Source organism: Leopardus geoffroyi, chromosome B2 (genome assembly GCF_018350155.1).
Source record: "Leopardus geoffroyi isolate Oge1 chromosome B2, O.geoffroyi_Oge1_pat1.0, whole genome shotgun sequence".
Lineage (NCBI taxonomy): Eukaryota > Metazoa > Chordata > Mammalia > Carnivora > Felidae > Leopardus > Leopardus geoffroyi.
The window spans coordinates 98847082-98868497 of record NC_059332.1 but is presented as its reverse complement, the minus strand read 5'-3'; the positions used below and the strand labels follow the sequence as shown (position 1 = coordinate 98868497).

General features: G+C 39.3%; 1 protein-coding gene and 1 long non-coding RNA gene across 4 annotated transcripts in view; one reads left to right on the top strand and one right to left on the bottom strand.

Moving 5' to 3' along the window:
- The window catches only part of AK9 (adenylate kinase 9), a 132319-nt gene extending 120280 nt beyond the window's left edge, over positions 1–12039 (top strand). For all 3 annotated transcript variants that reach the window (XM_045499230.1, XM_045499229.1, XM_045499231.1), the window contains 7 exons: positions 105–325; positions 5099–5295; positions 6868–7037; positions 7275–7373; positions 9557–9659; positions 10830–10944; positions 11374–12039. In XM_045499230.1, coding sequence (XP_045355186.1) covers positions 105–325; positions 5099–5295; positions 6868–7037; positions 7275–7373; positions 9557–9659; positions 10830–10944; positions 11374–11576 — 1108 coding nt within the window. In that variant the 3' untranslated portion in view covers positions 11577–12039. The remainder of the gene's footprint in view (positions 1–104; positions 326–5098; positions 5296–6867; positions 7038–7274; positions 7374–9556; positions 9660–10829; positions 10945–11373) is intronic.
- Positions 196–9631, bottom strand: LOC123608846. Its single transcript, XR_006717473.1, has 4 exons — positions 9392–9631; positions 6037–6132; positions 2722–2907; positions 196–306 (listed from the first exon to the last, which is right to left on the bottom strand). It is a non-coding gene; the product is annotated as an uncharacterized LOC123608846 (long non-coding RNA).
- Positions 12040–21416: the final 9377 nt, after the last annotated feature.

Below are 21416 nucleotides of genomic sequence, written 5' to 3'. Positions count from 1 at the left end.
GTAATGTGTGTGATGAAATCAATGATAAAGAAATGAACTTTAATCATCCAGGAAACAATATGTTTTTTACAACTTTTTCCATTCATTCTGTTTCTTTTTATTAGTTTGCCTTATCCACTGCACAATAGCACACAAATTATGGCAGTCAAAAACTCAAAACACCGCAAAAATATTAATGAGATTAGGCAATATTATCAAGAACAACATCAGAACTGGTATGTGATTGATGGATTTCACAGCAAATGGTGGGTGTGGAATGAAGTCATTAAGAAAGTTCAAATGGTGAATAAATGTATGCAGACATACCTGGAAAGAATAAACGCAGGTAAGAAAACACCTTGTTATTAAAATAGAATAAAATATTAAAGTCTACACATGCCTGACTCTTGTTACCATAATTCATTCAATTTGAACATTTGTTCCCACGATCTTAAATCAGCATTTTAAGTATATGGTACTATCCAATTACTGGAGCATGTAAACTGTTCTAATAAATGACTGCCACTACTCAGGCTATCATTTATTGAATTCCTGTGTGAACCTAGCACATAAAAGTAATACGTAGCCTCTCACTAGAAGAGTTTATAGTGTTTGGAATGCCACGTAAGAAGCTAAGTTTCAAGAATGCTAGTCATACGAAAGCAGTGGTCTGTGGAATGACATTTGGCAAAATTTTGTTTATGAACCTAGAATTAAAGTTATTTTTAGTATTTATATCCGTTATGGTATTAGATAAATGTTGAGTCTATAAAAAACTAAATGTAAGCATAAATGTCTTTTAATATATATTTGGAATCCATGAAAGAAAATATATTCCTCTAAGTTACTTGATTTTTCTCTAGAAATACACAAAATAAAAGGAAAGTTATCTATATCTGATATCTCTAAAAAGAGTGATGACTCCAAAGAATTTATCTGTAGAGACATTTGTTTAGCGACTTTGTTTAACAGAGAAGATGTAATGAGGTACGAGAGCAACGTGACTAACAGAATCTTGTACAAGGAAAAATGCAATGAGGATTCTGCATCATTTAGTCTTGATTTGCTTCATTATTTGGGTATAATCAGTATCCCTGGTTCCTGTTTTTCTGCAGACCAGGAATTTGTTTTTCCCTGAGGATTACACGGCATGACGAGTACAGGGGAAAAAAGAATTGAGTTTTGAGAAACCTGCTCGCAATGAGTTTTGGCTAGCATCACACTAGTAAAACACTACATCGCAGACTTTGAAAGCAAAAATTGTGTCTCATTCATTTCTGTTTCCCGATTTCACCCTCCTTGCCTTAGATTGGGCTCCCTGGAAACAGATTCAAGATTAAAAGTTGTGTCCAGAAGCTTAATCAGAAAGTATTCTCAGGATTTGAGTTGTCAGATTTTGCAAACAAAAATACAGAATGCCCAGTTACATTTGAATTTCAGATAAATAACAAATAATTTTTTAGTATGAGTGTGTCCCAAATATTGCCAATACTCTAATACTAAAAAAATACTGAAAACTCATCATTGTTAATCTGAAATTTAAACTCCCTTAGCATTTTGTATTTTATCTGGCAACTCTAATCAGGAGATAACACCTGAGGGGAGTGAGGACACTGGAATTGGACGGAGGGAGAAACTGACCTGCTGTGTGGTGCAAATAGAAGCCTCAGCAGATAGGGGAGCTCTGGAGCTAGGATGGGCCTTCAGAGTTTCCCAAATTGAGGGGAGGACCCAGGTTCTGTATCCCTCCATTGGCCTGCCACTCAACACAGATCACTCTGGAGGGTGTGGGGGGAGGGGTTAACCTATGACAGATGGGCAATTCCCATTGCAGCTGTGACCCATCAGCACTGATGTTGCCAGCATCTGGGGCATGGCCGCATAAGCCCTGAAAGAAGGATCTGGATGAGGCACCATGGTATCCACTTTATTACTCCATATATACATGCCTCTGCCTTGAATAGTTTGATAGAAGTCTACCCTGTTGATCTTCTGCTTCAACTTCCATCTAATAATCTAACCTGTACCTGATTGTTTAAAATTAGTCTTGACTTGTTTTTTCATTCCACATTTCCTTTGTATGCTTTTCAAATGATCTTCTCCTATCGGGGAGCCAAAGTTTACTCTAATGATATGGAGCAAGGTCAGGGCTAGAAGATTAAAGAGACTCTACCTCATTCTGCTTATTACATCAGAATAAAATAGGTAGTTATTGCCAGATGTCATCAAGAATACCCCAAAATCAGAAGAAGAGATATTTGAGTATCTTTTAGGACTTGTAGTCATATGATTCTAAATTACCCTATCCCTGTCACGAAACCTGTCAGGATTGGTGAGGTTAAGCACATCTGAGCTAAAGAGCAATCTAGGATTGTAATACTGTAGTACCATATAGTATAATATTATAGCACTATGTAATACTATATTCTTCAATAATACAATATATTATTACACCATAGTACTGTAGTATTATAATAGTTTAATATCCTTTGTAGGGAAGGAATATTAGGGCTTAGCCTTTTCATCTGTGTCATAAACAACAGGTGAATAGTGTATTAGTTTATCTATTGCTGCATAACAAATTATTTGAAAACTTAGCAGCATAAAATACACACACGCACGCACGCACACATGCACACACAATTTCTGTGGGTCAGGAATCCAGGCACAGTGTAACTGGCTTCTCTGCTTCAGGGTCTCTCACAATCCTAATCCAGGTATTGTCTAGGATTATTGTCTCACCTGAAGGCCCAACTGAGAAAGGATCTACTACCACATTCGTTCATGTATTGTTGACAAGATTTTGTTCCTTGAGGATTGTTGGGTTGAGGGCCTCAGTTCCTTGCTGGCTGTTGGCCCAGAGACCACCTTCAGTTCTTCCCACGTAGTCCTTTCCAACATGGCAGCTTGTCTTATCGAGTGAACAAGCTGAGAAGGCAAGAAAGAGTGCCAACAAGACAGAAGTCATGATAGTTTGCAATTGTTTTAGGTTCCTGAGGCTGCTGTGACAAAGGGCCTTAAACTGGGTGTCTTAAACAACAGAAATTTATTCTCTCATAGTACTGAAGGCTAGAAGCTCAAAATCAAGGTGTGACCAGGGCCATACTTTCTCTGAAGTCTCTAGGAGAGAATCTGTTCCATGTCTTTCTCTTAGCTTCCACTGTTTCCAGAAATCTTCTGCATTCCTTGGCTTACAGATCATCACTTCAATCCTAAGGATAAATTTTATGTTTACATCGTCACATAATGAAGTATGGGTTATGCTTCATAATTTTATAGTTAATTTAAGATCTTCTAAGGCATAATAATAACAAAGTATGATTTATGTTTCATAATTTTATAGTTAAGACCTTCCTAGGCATAATAATTTTTAAAAGGTAAAACTTCTCACTAGTTGGGGCGCCTGGGTGGCTCAGTCGGTTAGGCGTCCGACTTCGGCTCAGGTCATGATCTCACGGTCTGTGAGTTCGAGCCCCGCGTCGGGCTCTGTGCTGACAGCTCAGAGCCTGGAGCCCATTTCACATTCTGTGTCTCCCTCTCTCTCTGCCCCTCCCCTGTTCATGCTCTGTCTCTCTCTGTCTCAAAAATAAATAAACATTAAAAAAAAATTAAAAAAAAAAACTTCTCACTAGTTAAAGGGACCACTAAAATGTATTGGAGGGGTCAAAATTTACTTACTGTAACTAAGTTATATAAAAAATAATTTCATTTTCTAGAACATCTCATATTTTTTTGGAATCCCCATACCAGTGCGGTATTGGGGAGAAAACTCTTAAAACTGTTCATTGAAGGACCTGGGGCTCTTCCTTTTTAAAATAGACTCTTTAGGGGCGCCTGGGTGGCTCAGTGGGTTGACTGTCCGGACTCGGTCACGATCTTGCAGTCTGTGAGTTTGAGTCCCACGTCAGGCTCTGTGCTGACAGCTCAGAGCCTGGAGCCTGCTTCAGATTCTGTGTCTCCTTCTCTCTCTCTGCACACCCTCCTCTCTTGTGCTCTGTCTCTCTCTCAAAAATAAACATTAAAAAAATATAAAAAATAAAATAGACTCTTCTGGGGTGCGTGGGTAGCTCAGTTGTTTAAGCGTCCGACTTCGGCTCAGGTCATGATCCCATGGTTCATGGGTTTGAGCCCGTGTGAGGCTCTGTGCTGACAGCTCAGAGCCTGGAGCCTACTTCAGATTCTGTGTCTCCCTCTCTCTCTACCCCTTCCCCGCTCGTGCTCTCTCTCTCTCTTGCTCTCTCTCAAAAATAAATAAACTTAAAAAAAATAGACTCTTTATGGTAAACCTAGTCACTTGTGGAAAATGTTTCTTCCCTTCTCACCTGAGCACACGGGAGGTTTGTGTCAGTGGCATCATGTCAACAAACTATTGGCACTTTTGAAATCTACCCCATGGAAAAATTTAAAATATGTAGCAAATTTGTGTGTGTGTGTGTGTGTGTGTGTATGTAAGTGGGTATGTATATATGCATACACATATATATGTGTAGATATTATATATGTATGTGCGGATATATATGTATAATATCTATACATATATATGCATATATGCATATATGTATATGCATATATATGTATAGATATTATACACACATACATATCCACACATACATATATGGCTTATAACATATATATAATTTATAATAGTTAAGAATTAAAAACAACCAAAACATTCATCAACAGATAAATGACTAAGTAAACTATATGTATATTTATACAATGGAATACTAAGCATCAATTAAAAGGAATTAGGTATATCGTATAAACTGATATGAAAAGATGTCAAAGACCACAACTAACTGATAAAAGCAAGTTGCAGAATAATGTTTACAGTATAGTGGCATAAGCATACTATATGCAAAAAATAAATGTGTATATGTAAGTATATTGGAAAAAAAGTCTGAAAGAGATACAAACTCAACAGTGATTACTCCCTGGAGGAACGATGAATTGAGAAGATGAAAGTGTGAAGAGAAACTTTTAGTTTTTACTCTATTGTTTGGAATTTTACAATGTGTGTGCATTTGTATGATGCATATGTCCTTGCATTTATTTTAACTTCTAAAATCACTGTGTTTTCTATGAAAAAAAAAGGATAATAATAATCTGTTACTAATAGGAAAAGCTGCATGCATTGACAAGTTATGTATCACACCTCAAGAACTGATTTCTCGCCTGGGGGAATTTGGACAGTTCTGCCCTATCAGCCTGGCCGAATCATATGAGCTCGTTGGTTGTTCTGTAACTGAGTCACTGAAATTTGCAGCAGAGTTCAGAGGGCACTATTATAAAATGAGTTCTCAGGAAAATCTGAATGTAAGTTTGTTCCTAACTCCAAATACTTACTAGGGAAAGAAAATGCCTATGTTGGGATTCATCAAATAGGAAAGGGTGGGTGCAGCTGGGAACACCCAGGAACTGGAGACCAGGAGCCCCATTACTGGAACCTGTGACTTTAAGACCAATGAGGCACCTCGGAGGCCAGTCCTGAGACTGCACCCCAAGATATATTTTGGCACAAAGCAGAGATTCAGGATCAGTGAGGGGCCCTCAGCTTAACAGGTAGAGAGACCCAACAGCAACTCCCACCAGTGGTGGGGATGCTGAACATCAGGACCCAGCCCACAGGTGGTTATGGTTATGGTTATGGTTGTGGTTGTGGTTATGGTTATGGTTTATTCATGGTTATGAATAAACAGTATATTTTAAACCACCTTTGAAAGAGTAGTTACTCTCCATCCAGGAGCTATTTCCCAATCAGGTCAGATTGCCAAGAAAGGATATAAAACATACTGCTCTAGATGTGCATCAGTCTTTACAGCAAGCCCTTCCACAGCACATCGTCTCTAAGAAGGAGAACCAAATGGAATATTTCCCATGCGCTGCAATCTGGCCCACTGCAAAGAAGGGGGGGTCTCTGCACTCCCTCCGTGGCAGCCTCCCCTTTCCTCCCAGTGGTAGCTGCTTCTGGCTCAGCAGGCACTCAATATGTCGCAGTGAGTTCAAGTCAACAGCTGAAGGAATCTGTCTTGTTCCTGATGATTGCAAGGTCCTTACAGTCCCGATAGTCTGCTTCTTCCCGAAATGCCCAAGTGTCCACAGGGAGTCATCATAGCTTCTGTACAGGGAACTATCATTAAATGTGTCTGTGTACTGTGAAAAAAGAAAAAAGGTAGGCAGCTAAGGGATTAAGGTCCTAGAGTACAGAAGGGAAGTCACAGTCAGTGGAAACTTCTTCATCACTAGAATTGCCTATATACCTTATATTTCTGTTTAATGCAACGGAATACAAATCTGTTCTAATATTATGTCTGTAATTTTTTGAGATAAAGGTTGGTAGCTGAAAACTAATCAGATGCCTCTGGACATTTTACTTTCCCCTGAAGAATTAGAATTTTAAAAATTTTATTAAGGAGGCATTTATTTCTTCCTGCATATTTAAATGGCAATCACAGAATTGTAAAACTGGAAGTGACAGTGCAGATCGTGTATCTGGTCAGCCGCCTCCATTTTACGGAGTGCTAACTGAAGCTAGACGGCTTAATTCACCTGCCGAGCAGCACCCAAGTAGTTAATTACACTGCAGAGCAGGGAGACAGGCCAGCAAGAGACTGTGCACTCTTTGGTGCCTGGCGCGTACTACGAGCTCAATAAATGTTTTATATGTGAGTGAGTGTGAGATCAGGAGAGAGATCTTGGATGTCATCACTTCAGAGCATTACTATGAGGATCTTGCAGTCAGGGAAACGAGTTACTGTAGTGCAGAAAGTGGCTCTCAGATGGTTTGCTGCTGAAAACGGAGCGAACAGCAGGAGAGCCTCGGTGTCTCTTTGACTGGCGTAGCACTCCTGTTTTAAACGGTCTGATTGCTGCCATCATTTTCTTTAGAAATTTTTGCAGAACCCAGAATTGTATGTGCCTCCGTTAGCACCTCATCCTCTACCACCTGCTGACATGATCCCCAAAAGGCTGACGCTGTCGGAGCTGAAGAGTCGATTCCCTAAGTGTGCGGAGCTCCAGGGCTACTGTCCAGTGACCTATCAGGATGGAAATCACAGGCAGGTCCTCAACCTCGTGGGAGTTTAGGGTGATATGTCTACTCAGAATAGGTAGTTCCTATAACAGTCTTAATATTTGGGTCAAAAGGTCACTATTATTTAACTATAAAATGTTCTGTTTCTTCTTCGAAGAAAATTAAACATTTTTGACATTTTATTTACACGATTCTGCATAGTAGTTTTACAACAGGGTTTTTTTTTTTGTTTTTGGGTTTTTTTTTTTTTTTTGTCTTTCAGATATGAGGCCCTAATACCTGGGAACATTAACTATGCTTTAGAATATCGTGATCGTATATATATTTGTGAGAGTCAAGAAAAACTTGAGAAATTTTTGAGGTGAGACCATTCACTAAGTTACAAATATTGAACATCTTCTATATTCGGTGCACCATGCTCGGGGAGGTGTGCGTGTGTGTGTGTGTGAGCAAAATATATATTTTGTGTACAGACACACATATGCATACATACATATATACATGTATATATATACATGTATAATGATGAATAAGAACTGGTCCCTGCTGTCCCAAAGCCTGAGGCTCCGGGGTAAGATAGACTTTATGTACCTATTGACAAAGAATGTGATGGCATTTAGGGTGGGGAAATGCCAGGAGTTCTGAAAAAGTGTGGCCCAAAATTCTGATTGAATTGTCTGTTGAAGTGAGGCCTGAATGAGGAGTGGGAATTGAGTGGAGGGAAAGAGAGACAGGTTCCAAGCAAAACAAACCTGGCCCAGGGGAGTCACAGAACTGCCAAGAAATTCAGCATGACTAGACATGATGTGGAGAGGAAAACGATGGAGAGGTGAAGCTGGAGAAGGTGAGTGGGGCCAGAGGGTGGAAGGTCAAGTAAAGTTACCATAAATCATTGGAACTTGATCCAAAAGGCGGAATGAATACATTGCCTGTTATAATCACATCTGCTTTGGAGAGAGACCATCATTGGAGTGTTGATAATGGTTTGGAGGCAGGAATGCCAGTGCTGAGGCTATTGGGATGATCCTGTCCAAAATAATACAGCCTGTTTGAGGTCAACCATGAAGACTAGTGTGGGCAAAGCAGTGGGCTTCTGACCAACCAAGCCCCGAGAAACACCAACACACAAATATGAGAAGAGCTTGCAAGGAGAATGAAGAAGAACCCACAGAGAGGTGAAGGAGAGCCAGGTTGGGGAGGCTCTGGGGAGGAGGGGAGAGAGCAGGGCGGGGGGCAGGGGGGGGGGCGGGGCGGTGGCCAGCAGGTTCAAATGCTGCTGAGAGGTCAAGCAAGACAAGAGCCGAAATGTGTGTCAGATTTAGGTTATAACAGGTCATTGGTGATCCTGGCAAGAATGGTTTCAGTGGAGTGAGGTGAGTAGAAGCCAACTACAGCGTACCACAGAGGGGATGCAAGGTGAAGAAATGAAGACCTTGCCTAGTCCCGAGGTGACACACACAGCAGCTGAGAGGGTGATGCACCTGAGGGCAGCGGGATGGAAGTGAGACCACCGGACATGGTTGCACGCTGTAACTTGGACCGTGCATGCCCCAAGTGAAGGGAGTAGCAGCTGCTCATCTACCGCCAGACATTTCTTTGTTTCACAGGAAGTTGGGAACCAAAGTTCTTTTTATTTATTTATTTTTTTTAATTTTTTTTTAACGTTTATTTATTTTTGAGACAGAGACAGAGCATGAACGGGGGAGGGTCAGAGAGAGGGAGACACAGAATCTGAAACAGGCTCCAGGCTCTGAGCTGTCAGCACAGAGCCCGACGCGGGGCTCGAACTCACGGACCGCGAGATCATGACCTGAGCCGAAGTCGGCCGCTTAACCGACTGAGCCACCCAGGCGCCCCTCAAAGTTCTTTTTAAATTTTGTTTACTTTTGTTTTTTTTTTTTTAATTTTGATACAAATTTCTAAAACTAACATGTGGATCAGATCATATAGTATTCCGAAAATACTATGTGGAATTTGTGCAGTAGTTTGTGATCTCCACTAAAGCTCACTGTTTGAAGAAGTGTATAAAGAAAAGACACTAGTTGCTAGAAGTGATAGAGAACTGATGGAGTGAAGGTAGTTTTTCTTTTTCCTTGTATTTTTCAATGGGGACAGTGTGAGCATGTTTAGATGCAGATGGATGGGAAAGATCCAATAAAGAAGGAAATGCCAAAGGTGGGAGGCAGAGAGAAATTCCTGTACTAAAGAAACCTGGAGACAGGCCAGAGGGGGATCCAAAGTCCGGTGGAGAGGGTGGGGACAGCTCTTACATGGCAGGTAAGCTCCCCCACGGAAAGAGGAAGTGTGTGCGCCTCTGCTTGTGGTGAGCACTTGAGGAAGTGCCACTCAGATGGCTTCTCTTTGTGACATGGCACCTACCTCTAGGAGCTCGGAGCTCTGACCTTCTCCCTTGTCACGTTCTCCCCAGTGGAGAAAACCAGCTGCTGAACTGTACCTCTTAGTCGTCTCCTGTACATTCACATCCCTATGTCCTCACGGTGAGTATATGTGTGAGCGTCCATCTGATGAACTTTGTGTTCTTAGGTTGCCACAGAAATACTGGAATCAGAAGCTTCCATACAAACTGCCCCCATTAAAGGAGCCCATACACCTCACAAGTCTTCCTTTGCCTGGATATCTGGAACAGGTTCAGTTACATGGTTGTCTATGTTCATATATTAGTAGAGTACAACGATCTGTTTTTTAACAATTTTTATTTTGGTAACAATGAAACTGAAGGCAGAGTTTTCTGATTTTTAAGCTGTAAATCCACTCTTAACCTATTTTGATTATGGGTGGTTGTGAAAACAAGAAGTGAGAAAAACCCTTGGTTCTGTAGCTAATCCCCAAATACCTGCAGGAAAATGAAGAGAGAGTAGATTGTCATGAAATTATTTACAGTTGACTTGTGGTTAGATTCTTATTTAAATTTTCTTATTTTTAAATTTGTAATATGAAGATTCAGTCTCTGAGAGGTTTAGTCACTGCTCAAAAGTGTTGAGTTGCAAAAGCACCACAGCTGAACCACCAAAGTCATATTTTGCCCCAAATCTAGGGGCAAATGCCCCCAAATGCTACTCAAGTCACACTTTATTTATCTAAATATAACTCTTTTTACACAATAAAATTCACTAATAATCAACCACTATTTTAAAAGTTTTTTTTTTTTAATTCTATAAAATTAATGCCTGGGGCATGAATAATTTCATACCTTTCTCACAAATTCTTAGCCACATCATTTTTTTTTTGACTTGCCTAGATGGTGAGCCTTCAATCTGGTTTAGTATCAAAAGGCAAGATGAGGCTCACCCAGAGAGGAGTATTCTCATAAAAGGCCACATTTCACCAGGAGGGCCTCACATCTTCTCTGCCCGCTCAGGGCTTCAGAATCTACCGTAGTGACAACTGTGGTCTCTGGAATTCCTTGCCAGGTGGTCAGGGGTCCTGATAGCAGAGGCAATCTGGTCAGCTCTGGCAATGGAAGTAGAAAATGGGCCGAGACAACTCAGAGCCAAGGAACCCCTTCTTTCGTCTTTAACATTCTGTTGTGGAAAATGTCAAATATAAAAATAGAAAGAATTGTGTAATGAAGTCCGTGTATCCATCACCTTCCTGACATTCAGCCAATTTGTAATTTTCATTCTTCCTAATCAAATGTACTTTGTGTTCCTTTCTTGTTGGTTAAGTGGGCATCTAACCACCTTTATAAGCCCCAGGAGGCTATTAGAGGCAAAGAATAGCCTCTTTATCTATTTGCCACTAAGAGAAGAAACCAAATTCAAATATACATATGATTTACATTGTTCCCTACCTGCAGGGTATTGCAACTTCACTAATTAAAGCAATGAATGCAGCAGGATGCTTAAAGCCCAAATTCCCCTTCTTAAGTGTAAAGAGATCTGCACTGCTATTTATAGCTTTTCACCTGAAAGGTATGTCTTCTTTAATGACATGATATGATACTTGGCACTAATTTAACATTAATTGTAGTATATGTGATAAATGCATAGGATTGTTGAGCTGGATTGGTTGTTTGCATTGGTGTGTGTGTGTGTGTGTGTGTGTGTGTGTGTGTGTGTGTATAGCAAATATTTTGATGAAAATATCAAAATTGAGTTTCTAGTTTTTAAAGCAAGGATTACAAGTAATATAATCGGCTCTCCATAATCCATGCCACAAAGAAAGGTGAATAGAGGCAATTATGATCTAAAATGGATTAATCCCTAAATCTTACGTGTGATTTGAATATCTTCTCAGCTATAGCTGTGCAACTGTCTCACACATGTAGTTCTCTTTCTTTTTAATTTAATGACTCACTAACCTAACAGAAAACATTTACAGTTCTGTGAAATTTTCTGCAGCCTACAATCCCAATGGTTCTGAATATACAAAAAGGAAGTATAAGAAGAAGATGGACCAATTTTTGGAGAGATGTGAACTCATTACATATCTGGGTGCCAAGATGACCAAAAAATACAAGGAACCTCAGTTTAGAGCCATTGACTTCGATCATAAATTACAGACCTTTCTCTCTCTTAAAAATATAGACCCAGTTAATGGATAGTTTGCTTGGGTAACTGCAACCAGAATGTCAAGAGTTATCTGAAAGGGATGGAAGGAAATAGGTTGAAAATCTGGCCCTCTCTGCAGTACTTTTCCCTTCTGGTGGACTCAAAGCACTGCCAGCCAGGAGTGCGTGCACCTTCCTCTATAAGCATAAGTCTTAATATAATTTACAAATTATTGCCTGAACATTCTTCCTTTAACAAAATAGTTATTCCATTTAGAGTAAGTAACTCATTTTACTTAATACATTTATTGTTCAATTTCCTTTTTAACATTTTCAGTCTCCATTAAAGAAAATTGCTCAGTAGGTGTTAGAAAGCTTCAAGAAATGAAATTAACATTGATATAAATAAAATAGAAACATTGGTTACACTTTCAACATAAAGAGCTGTTTGTAAACGTCATGAACTAGGACGTGTTATCATTTTCCCAACAAAATAAATGCATTTGAGATAACTAAATGGCTGCCTCTTTTCTTTTTCCTAAGTATTCAAGAAGCAAGCTGTAAACATCATTTTGTAATTATAAATCACCTGCAATTTTGAGAATGATGAAATCTAGAGTCTTATCATGTGACATTAACCCAGAAGTATGTTAGAGGAGAACTTACTAGATTGAATTTGAATGAGATTTTAAAAATAAGATTATCAATTTTTCAGCAGCAGTATAAGAAACCTAGGATATGAAATAGCAAGATTGGCTCTTCAAAAAATAAAAAATACAACCATTAACTGTGTGATCTTAGGTAGATCTTGGTTTCTCTGAGCCTTTGTTTCTTCATCTCTAAAATGAGTGATTTAGTTCTTTTTTTCCAGCTTTATTGGCATATAATTGACAAAATTATATATTAAAGTGCTCAACGTGGTGATTTTGATATAGGTATACATCGTGAAATATTTCCCACCATCAAGTTAACTCGGCTTATCCAACTCCTCACATACTTTGTGTGTGTCTCTATGTGTATATAGCAAGAACCCTAAGGGCCACTCTGTTAGCAAATTTTAAGTACACAATACAGCATTATTAGCTGTAGTCCCACACTGTACATTAGATGCTCAGAATTTATGCATATTATAATTGAAAGTTGTACCTTTTGACCAATATCTCCCCATTTCTCCTCCCACCCCCCACCAGCCCTTGGCAGCCACCATTCTACTCTGCTTCTATGAGCTTGACCTTTTTTGTTTTTTTCGATTCCACAACATGTATGATTCCATGCAATATTTGTCTTTCTCTGTCTGGCATATTTTACTTAGTATAATTTCCTTCAGATTCATCCATGCTGTCTTTGATCCCTATCATTTCAACAATGTTAAAAGCTAGAAGGCTGTTCTGTATATTTTTTGTATATTTTCATAATAAAATGATGTTTAAATAAAAGCTAGAAGCCTATTGTAAAAGTTAAGAAAAAACCCAAAGCCTTTGAACTATTGCTGATATACCCATAGATGAATCTATCCCTTTTCAAGAGACTGGGATCTGTCAGCAGCTAAGTTTTGCTGGCAACGTAAGGCCCCACCCACCCTTCTTCCCTTCCTAGTTCTTAACACCTGTAATTTACCATCTTTCCGTGATAAAGGGGAACTTTTGCATTCTTAACCAGATACTACTGTCCTCAGTCTTCCTCAGCCTATGGTGTAAGGAGTTTCCTTTAGCAATTAAAACCAACTTGATTGCTTCCGTATCCTCCCCTTTATGATGGGCAGCAGCCCCTGCAAAGTGCCCGCAAACATTTCTTGGGGCCTCCAGAGAGCATCTGGGGATTATGTTCTCCGATATGGCTTCACCCTAAGAATTCTATAAACCCAAAGGTGGTCTAATTCCTCATCTTTTTTTCTGGAGCTGCTGAGTTCTGCACAGAAGTAGGGTGAATGCGCCTTCTCTCCTGAGGAGGGTGAAGTTTAGTCCATGAGCTGAGCCAGGGACCAAAGGCCATGTGATTCTCCCTTTTCATCCCTTTCTCCATAGGTCTCTTGAGTAAATCTATGTAATGCAGTGCAGCAGATAGGAGCATTGGGCAGGGCAGGGGGAATCAAATTTTCTCAAGCAGCTTACAGCTCTAGACATTCTAGGTCTCTACACTCACATGCAAATATAGTTACACACAGGACCCTATTTAGAATAACTGCAGACCGGGCTATCATTTCCAGGCTGTTCCTTAGGTGCCAGATGGTGTGCTACTGGCTTTACGTACCTTATCTCATTTAATTCTTTACACACTGCACTTATACATAGAAGAAGAGGTTCTTACCCAAGATAGCATGAGTAGTAGAATCCAGATTTAGCCTAACCCCAGACCCTTGCTCTTTCCTTAACATCCCCTACACTGTGAGCACAACTTGAAAATCACTGCCATGGTGTCAGTTCAGTGTTCCTAGGGCCCTTCACTGGCCTGATGCCTCTGTAGACTCAAGCGTGCGTGTGCGTGTGCGCGTGCACGTGTGTATGCTTTAAGGTATAAAAATATTATAGAAAACTCAGGAAAATCTTCTCCCTGGAGCTCGAGAACCCCCTAGCTCCACCCCCTATGTGTACTTACACCCCACCTATAATGTTTGCAAGTTTTTTTTTTTTTTTTAGCCAGTTAGAGCCAGGGGTCTGTGTCCCATGAAGGGAGAATAGCATTTCTGCAATGAAAATGGAGAACATGCATCATTTTAAGACATGTTATTGAAATCCTCCTTTTGTTCAGAAATTATGTTTGCATATCATTATAAATCTATCAACCAGTGCCCCGAATATGATGAAAGAATATTCTGACTGGGTGTTCTGAGTCCCTGAATTTTTTTTCCCTGAGTGAAGCAGTAGGAGGGGGAGACCAGCCCACTGTGTTCACATTGGCTCAAAACTCCCATCCTGAAGGCTGCCACCCTCAACTGACAGCTTCAGGCCAAGGCTGAGGGAGTGCCCATACTAGGGCAAGAGACACCCTTCAGCCAGCCTGTGCTTTTCCGCGTTAATTGTCTAGATGTCATTTTCACTACAACTAAAAAAATGCATAATTTCGCCCAGGGAAGAGAGAGAGTATCCATTTGACAGACCTTAAGACAAAAACAACATAAGTACAGTAAATAAAGGGTGGAAAATAGGGAAAGGATTTTTGTATTTCCTTTCCTTTCTTTGTTTTAATAGTTCCAGTCAGATCCATCAAGTAAATATACTATATCTGACCATTCCTGGTGCTGGACTGTGTGCTGTCATACTATATTAAGAACCGCTGTGCTGAACCTTTTTCCCCCATATTTGGGATTCTTAGCCTGGTACAAATTTGGGGAAATAAAAGTACTAGGTGAAAGGGCATGAATTTAAAAAATGAAGAAGATAATGCCAAATGATAGTAGAGGAGTAATAAAATTGGAGCCTTTGGGTGCTCTTGGAAGCAGCATGAATGGCTGTGGTCATTTTGGAAGGCAGTTTAGTGATAGGAATTGTGGCCCATTAGAATAAATGGGTGAAAAGCAGCCCCTGTTGCTTTCATTTGAATGAATAGCAACACTGGACATTCTTACAGATGTTAATCACCAGTTGCATTTCCTCTTTCAAGAATTGTTTCTTCCTGCCCTTTGCCTCTTACTCATGGCGTACTTTTTTATTTTTTGCATGAGCTTTTTATGTAATATATACATCAATCCTTCATATTTGCAGCAAATAAATCCTATTTTTTAAATCAAAGTAAAGCCTGTTCATCTTTCTTTTATGATACTGAATATTTTTCTAAGCTCTGGAAGTTCTTCCATCTTCAGAAATTTAATAAATATTCTACTCTGTTTTCTTCTACTGGGTGCGTGCTTGCGTGTGTATGTGTTTATACTGAATTCTTTAAGGCTTCTAGAATTCATTTAGGGGTATGATATGAGCTGTGGTTTTAAATTCATCAAAACTCAAAGCACTAAATACTGTCGTTTTAAAACATTTTATTTTGGGGCGCCTGGGTGGCTTAGTCAGTTGAGCCTCCAACTTTGGCTCAGGTCATGATCTTACGGTTCCTGGTTTCAGGCCCCATGTTGGGCTCTGTGCTGACAGCTCAGAGCCTGGAGCCTGCTTCAGATTCTGTGTCTCCCTGTCTCTGCCTCTCCCCCACTTGTGCTCACTCTCTCTCTCTCAAAAAATGAATAAACATTAAAAATAATAAACTTTTATTTTATTATGTATATTTCACTTATTCTCAATTCATTTATTATGTTTTCATAAACTTGGTGGTGAAGGGGAAGGAGTTAAAGAACTGAGAGAGAATTAGAGATATATTTTATATATGCATGCCTCTGCCTAGTGTTTGGTGATTTTTTGTTTCATCTTTGTTTTTGCTTTTACAAATGAAGGCTTGACTAGAGATAGATCTACAAAGCCCGAAAGCCTTTAATTGTGGGTGGTTCTGGGAAGAATTCTTAGAGGGGTAACATCTGAATTAAATTGACCTTTCAGAATCAAAGCAGGTAAAAACAGAGAAAAAATAAAAATTGAGATTCTAACCACCGGGTGAAAGACATTCCAAGAATAAATAAACATGTATATTTACCAAACCTGTGAACCAAGCATGTTGAAAGTTGCTCAGTCTATACAAGCATGTGTTTATTTACAAGAAACTTCCCCAGTCAAGGGTAGGAAATAAAAATGTAAATAGGTACACATCACCCCTATCAGATGCAGAAGAAATGGGGCCTTGAAACTGGAGCATTACTGAATTAGTGTTGTAAAATCTCTGTAAAGTGCTATATTGTCCCTATATTGTCCCTACTGGCACTGAACAATGTCAATTTCTTTTCTGTTCCCCTCAAACCCATTTAAGACATAAACTTTGGACTGTAGTTTCTGCCTTGCTACAGTCTACTGTTATAGCCTGCAAGGATGTTTTGATGCCCTTTATAATGACAAAGGACTTCTACCAACCTCCAGTTGCCAGATGATCATGAACTTCTCCTTCCTTTAAACTCCTGCTGGGTTTTCCATTGACCCAATTCACCCAGGAGCCAGTAGATACTGGGCTTTGTTGTAGTCCTTGCAGCTTCCAGGGCCAAAAGATGGGGAAGAAGGGTGGAGATTGAATTTGGAGGGGAAAGAGAAAAAAAGCCTGGATAGCCTCTCATCCATTGATACTCACTCTGTAACTGATCTTATGATAATTTAGAATCTATACTCTGATAAGTCCAACATTAATATTAATGTCTCAAGTTCTGCGTTCACTTCTGAACTCCAGACTCTTCTCTATATCTGCCTACTGTATATCTTTACTTGGTTATCTAGTTGACATCTGAAATTTAATATGTCCACCCCATACTTGCTATTCACCCAGCTTCTCTTTTTCCAGTTTTCTCTCAGATTAGTTAATGGTAATACTGTACACTCAGTTGATTTGGTCCCAAACCTAGGGATGAACCTGAATTGCATTCTTTCCTTGACTCCCCACATCTACTCTCTCAGCAAGTCCTATCAAAGACTATGTCCATGAGTCTGGGCTCTTCTCATGTTTTGTACTGCCCTCACCGACTTTCCATGCTTCTGTTCCTGTTCCTCTGAGATCTACTTTCCATCTAGCACCTGGAGCAGTCTTTAAATAAATAAATCAGGTTTCATCATTCCCTTTTAAAAACCTTCCAATGGCTTCCCACTTTAATTGAAGTAAAATCCAAACACTTTTCTCTGGTCATATGTGTGGTTAATTGTATATGTCAACTTGGAGGGTATTTTGGGATGAGATTCAAATGGGAATCAGTGAACTAGACTAAGAAGATTACCCTCTATAATGTGGGTGGGCCTTATCTAATTAGCTTAAGGCCAGAATAGAACAAGAAGTGCAGCCTCCGTAAGAAGGAATTCTCCAGCAGTCTGCCTTCAGACTTCATTTGCACTACCAAATCCTCAGAGTCTCAAACCTGTCAGGTGACACTGCAGATTTTAGACTCCTCAACCTCCATAATCATTGAGCCATTTCCTTTCAATAAATGTAAATCTCTCTCTATATCCCCTTGGTTCTGTTTACCTGGAGAACTCTGGCTCATATAGAATAAAACACCTTGCATGACCTAGCTCTGCCTAACTTTTTAACATCCATTCTTTTTTATCTGTTCCCTCTTTCTTTTGGACTCACTGGAACTTTTTAATTCCATGTCTCTGCTAAAGTTTTCAAAGGTATGCACTCTATTTCTATCCACTGAGTATCTGTTACTACTCTTAACATGCATGCTTAGTCTGAAGGTAATATCTCTGTCCTTAAAACATTTCCTACTATTCACCGACTTGCCATCTTAAGTGCTATTTTATTCAATATTTCGGATATAGTTTATTACCCAAATTAAACATTTTCCTTTCATAATCAGTGTTTGTTTAGATTTCCCTCATGTTTGCTGTTTTTCTCTCTGTGAGCTCTCCATCTTACATCTCAGACTTCCCTTGTAGGGTTCTTTTCCTTCCTATAATAGGGGTTTGTTGGGGGTTAATGCTTTCAATTTTTGTTTCTCCTACATTGTTTTGATTTTGTCCTTGTTCCCTATGATAATTTTATGGTATATAAAAAATAGAAATAGACAATCTCAATGGTTATATCTATTTTAAAACTTGAATCAGAATAGAAAGTACCAGGCCCAGATGGTTGGCTGGTAAATTCTATCAAACATTTAAGGAAGAAATTATATCACTTCTCTACAATCTCTTTCAGAAGACAGAGGCAGAAGGCTATTTCCTAATTCATTCCATGGGGACACCACTACCCTAATACCCTAATATCAAAACCAGACAGGGGCGCCTGGGTGGCGCAGTCGTTAAGCGTCCGACTTCAGCCAGGTCACGATCTCGCGGTCCGTGAGTTCGAGCCCCGCGTCAGGCTCTGGGCTGATGGCTCGGAGCCTGGAGCCTGTTTCCGATTCTGTGTCTCCCTCTCTCTCTGCCCCTCCCCCGTTCATGCTCTGTCTCTCTCTGTCCCCAAAATAAATAAACGTTGAAAAAAAAAATTTTTTTAAACCAGACAAAGACATTACAAGATAAGAAAACTATAGACCAATATCTTTCATGAACGTGGATGTAAAAACTCTCAACAAAATATTAGTAAATTGAATCCAACAAGTATAAAAAGAATTACACACCACAACTAAGTGGAATTTATCCCAGGTATGCAAGCCTGGTTCAACATTCAAAAATCAATTAATGTAATCCATCACATTAACAGGTTAAAGAAAAAAAAAAACCCATATGGTCATATAAACAGATGAAGGAAAAGCATTTCACAAAATCCAACACTCATTCATAATAGAAACTCTCAGTGAACTAGGAATAGAAAACAACTTCAACTTGATAAAGATCATTTATAAAAACCTGCAGTTTATACCATACTTAATGGTGAGAAACTAGAAGCTTCCCCACTAAGATCAAAAATAAAGTAAGGATGTTCCCTCTTAGCACTCTTTTTCAACATCATACTGAAAGTCCTACCTATTGCAGTAATACAAGAAAAAGAAGTGAAAGATATATTGATTGAGAAGGAAGAAATAAAATTCTTTGTTCACAGATGACATGATCATCTACATAGGAAATACAAAAGAATCAACAACAACAGCAAAAAACCTGCAATTAATAAGTTATAGCGAGGTTGCAGTATACGATGTTAGTATGTAAAAGTCAGTCACTTTCATATATGCAGCAATGAACAAATAGAATATGAGTTTGAAAACACAATACCATTTATATTAGCATCCAGATAAAATACTTACGTGTAAATCTAGCAAAATATGTACAGCATCTATATGAGGACAACTTCAAAACTCAATTGAATGAAATCGAATAACTAAATTAATGGAGAAATATTCCATGTTCATGGATAATAAGACTCAATGTTGTCAAGATGTCAGTTCCTCCCAACTTGATCTGTATATTCAGTGCAATTCCAATCAAAATTTCAGGAAGTTATTTTATGGACACTAACAAGTGGATTCTAAAGTTTATATGGAGAGGCAAAAGACCCAGAAGAGCCAGCATAATATTGAAGGAAAATAACAAAGTCAGAGGACTGACACCATGTAATTTCAAGACTTATAACAAGGCTACAGTAATCAAGACAGTGTGGTATTGTCAAAAGAATATACAAATAGATCAGTGGAACAGAAAAGAGAGCCCACATAATTATATACAGTCAACTGATCGTTGACAAAGAAGCAAAGACCATACACTAGAGCAAAGATAGTCTTTTCAACAAACGGTGCTGAAACAACTGGACATTCCACATGGAAAAAAATGCATCCAGACACAGACTTTACACCTTTCACCAAATCACCTCAAAATGGATCACAGATCAAAATGTAAAATGCAAAACTATAAAATCCCTAGAAGATAACATGGGAGAAAACCTAGATGACCCCGAGTATGGCAATGACTTTTTAGATACAACACCAAAGGCATGATCCATGGAAGAAATGATTGATAAGCTGGACTTCTTAAAATGAAAAACTTCTGCTCTGCAAAGACCCTGTCAAGATAATGAGAAGATAGGGGTGCCTGCGTGGCTCAGTCGGTTAAGCATCCGATGCTTGATTTTGGCCCAGATCATGATCCCACGGTAAAATTTTAAAAGGGGCTGGTAATCACATCTTCAGTTTCAAACTCTCGGAGGCTAATATGATGGCATGCTGGAGATCTGGACGTGGGTGTTGCAGGGGATTTATAAATTGCTAATGGTCCCTGACTTCTGACGGTTTGATTTACAATCTCTTGATTTTACAATGATGAGAAAGCAATACACATTTAGTAGAAACTGTACTTCAAATTTTGGATTTTGATCTTTTGCCTGGCTAGTGATAGGCAGTGGGGTCATTTCTGGTGATGCTGGTCAGCGGCAGCGAGCTGCAGCTCCCAGCCAGCCACACAGTAGTGAGGGTAAATAACTTACAACCACTCTGTACCCATACAGCCGTTCTGTTTTTCACTTTCAGTACAGTGCTCAATAAATTACATGAGATAATCAACATTTACTACAAAATAGGATTTGTGTTAGAGGATTTTGCTCAACTCTGGGCCAATGTAAGTGTTGTGAGCATGTTAAAAGGTCGGCTAGGCTAAGCTGTGATGTTCAATTAGATTAGGTGTATTAAATGACTTACGATATTTTTAATTTATCATATTTTCAAATTACAATGGATTTATCATGACAACACCCCATTGTAAGTGGAGGAAGATCTGTATAAGCAATTAGGTATTGGTGAAACCTAGACTGAGAGAGTGAAAATGCTGAAATAGTTGGAGAGAGAAGTAGGAGGGGACTGAATTTGGCTGGGGCTTGTAGATGGTGTCAAGAAGCTTGGCCTTTATTAGGAAGGTACATGGGAGCCACAGTGGATTCTAATCAGGGGAATGCCTCCAGTCTCTGGATGTGATCTGTACTTGATGAGATCTCCCTACTTCTGTGTATTGGAGGGAACAGCATGCAACTAAGACTAGTTAGAAGCCCTTAAAGTCTATAGAAGAAAGATGATGAAAGTCTGAGTAGCGATAATGATCATTTTAATCATAATAGATATGAATTAAACCAGACACTAAATCCATTACCTCCCTAATCTTGTTTACCCCACAGCTACCCAACCTAGCTGACACCAGTGTTAACATCTCCATTTTACAGGTAAGGTAAACAAGATTGAGAGGATAAGCAATCTGCCCAAGATTACTCAGTATTCAGATCTGACTAGATAGGGCGCCTCTCTTCACTCCCTTGGACTAGGCATTCTAAGTGGGATGGAAAAGGAAAAGACAGATGTGAAAAATAATTAAGAGGCACATAATAATGATTATTCTATTAGCATTACATGATGACAATGATAGTAATGGTACTGAATGTAAAGGCGATTTCATTCACTCCTCA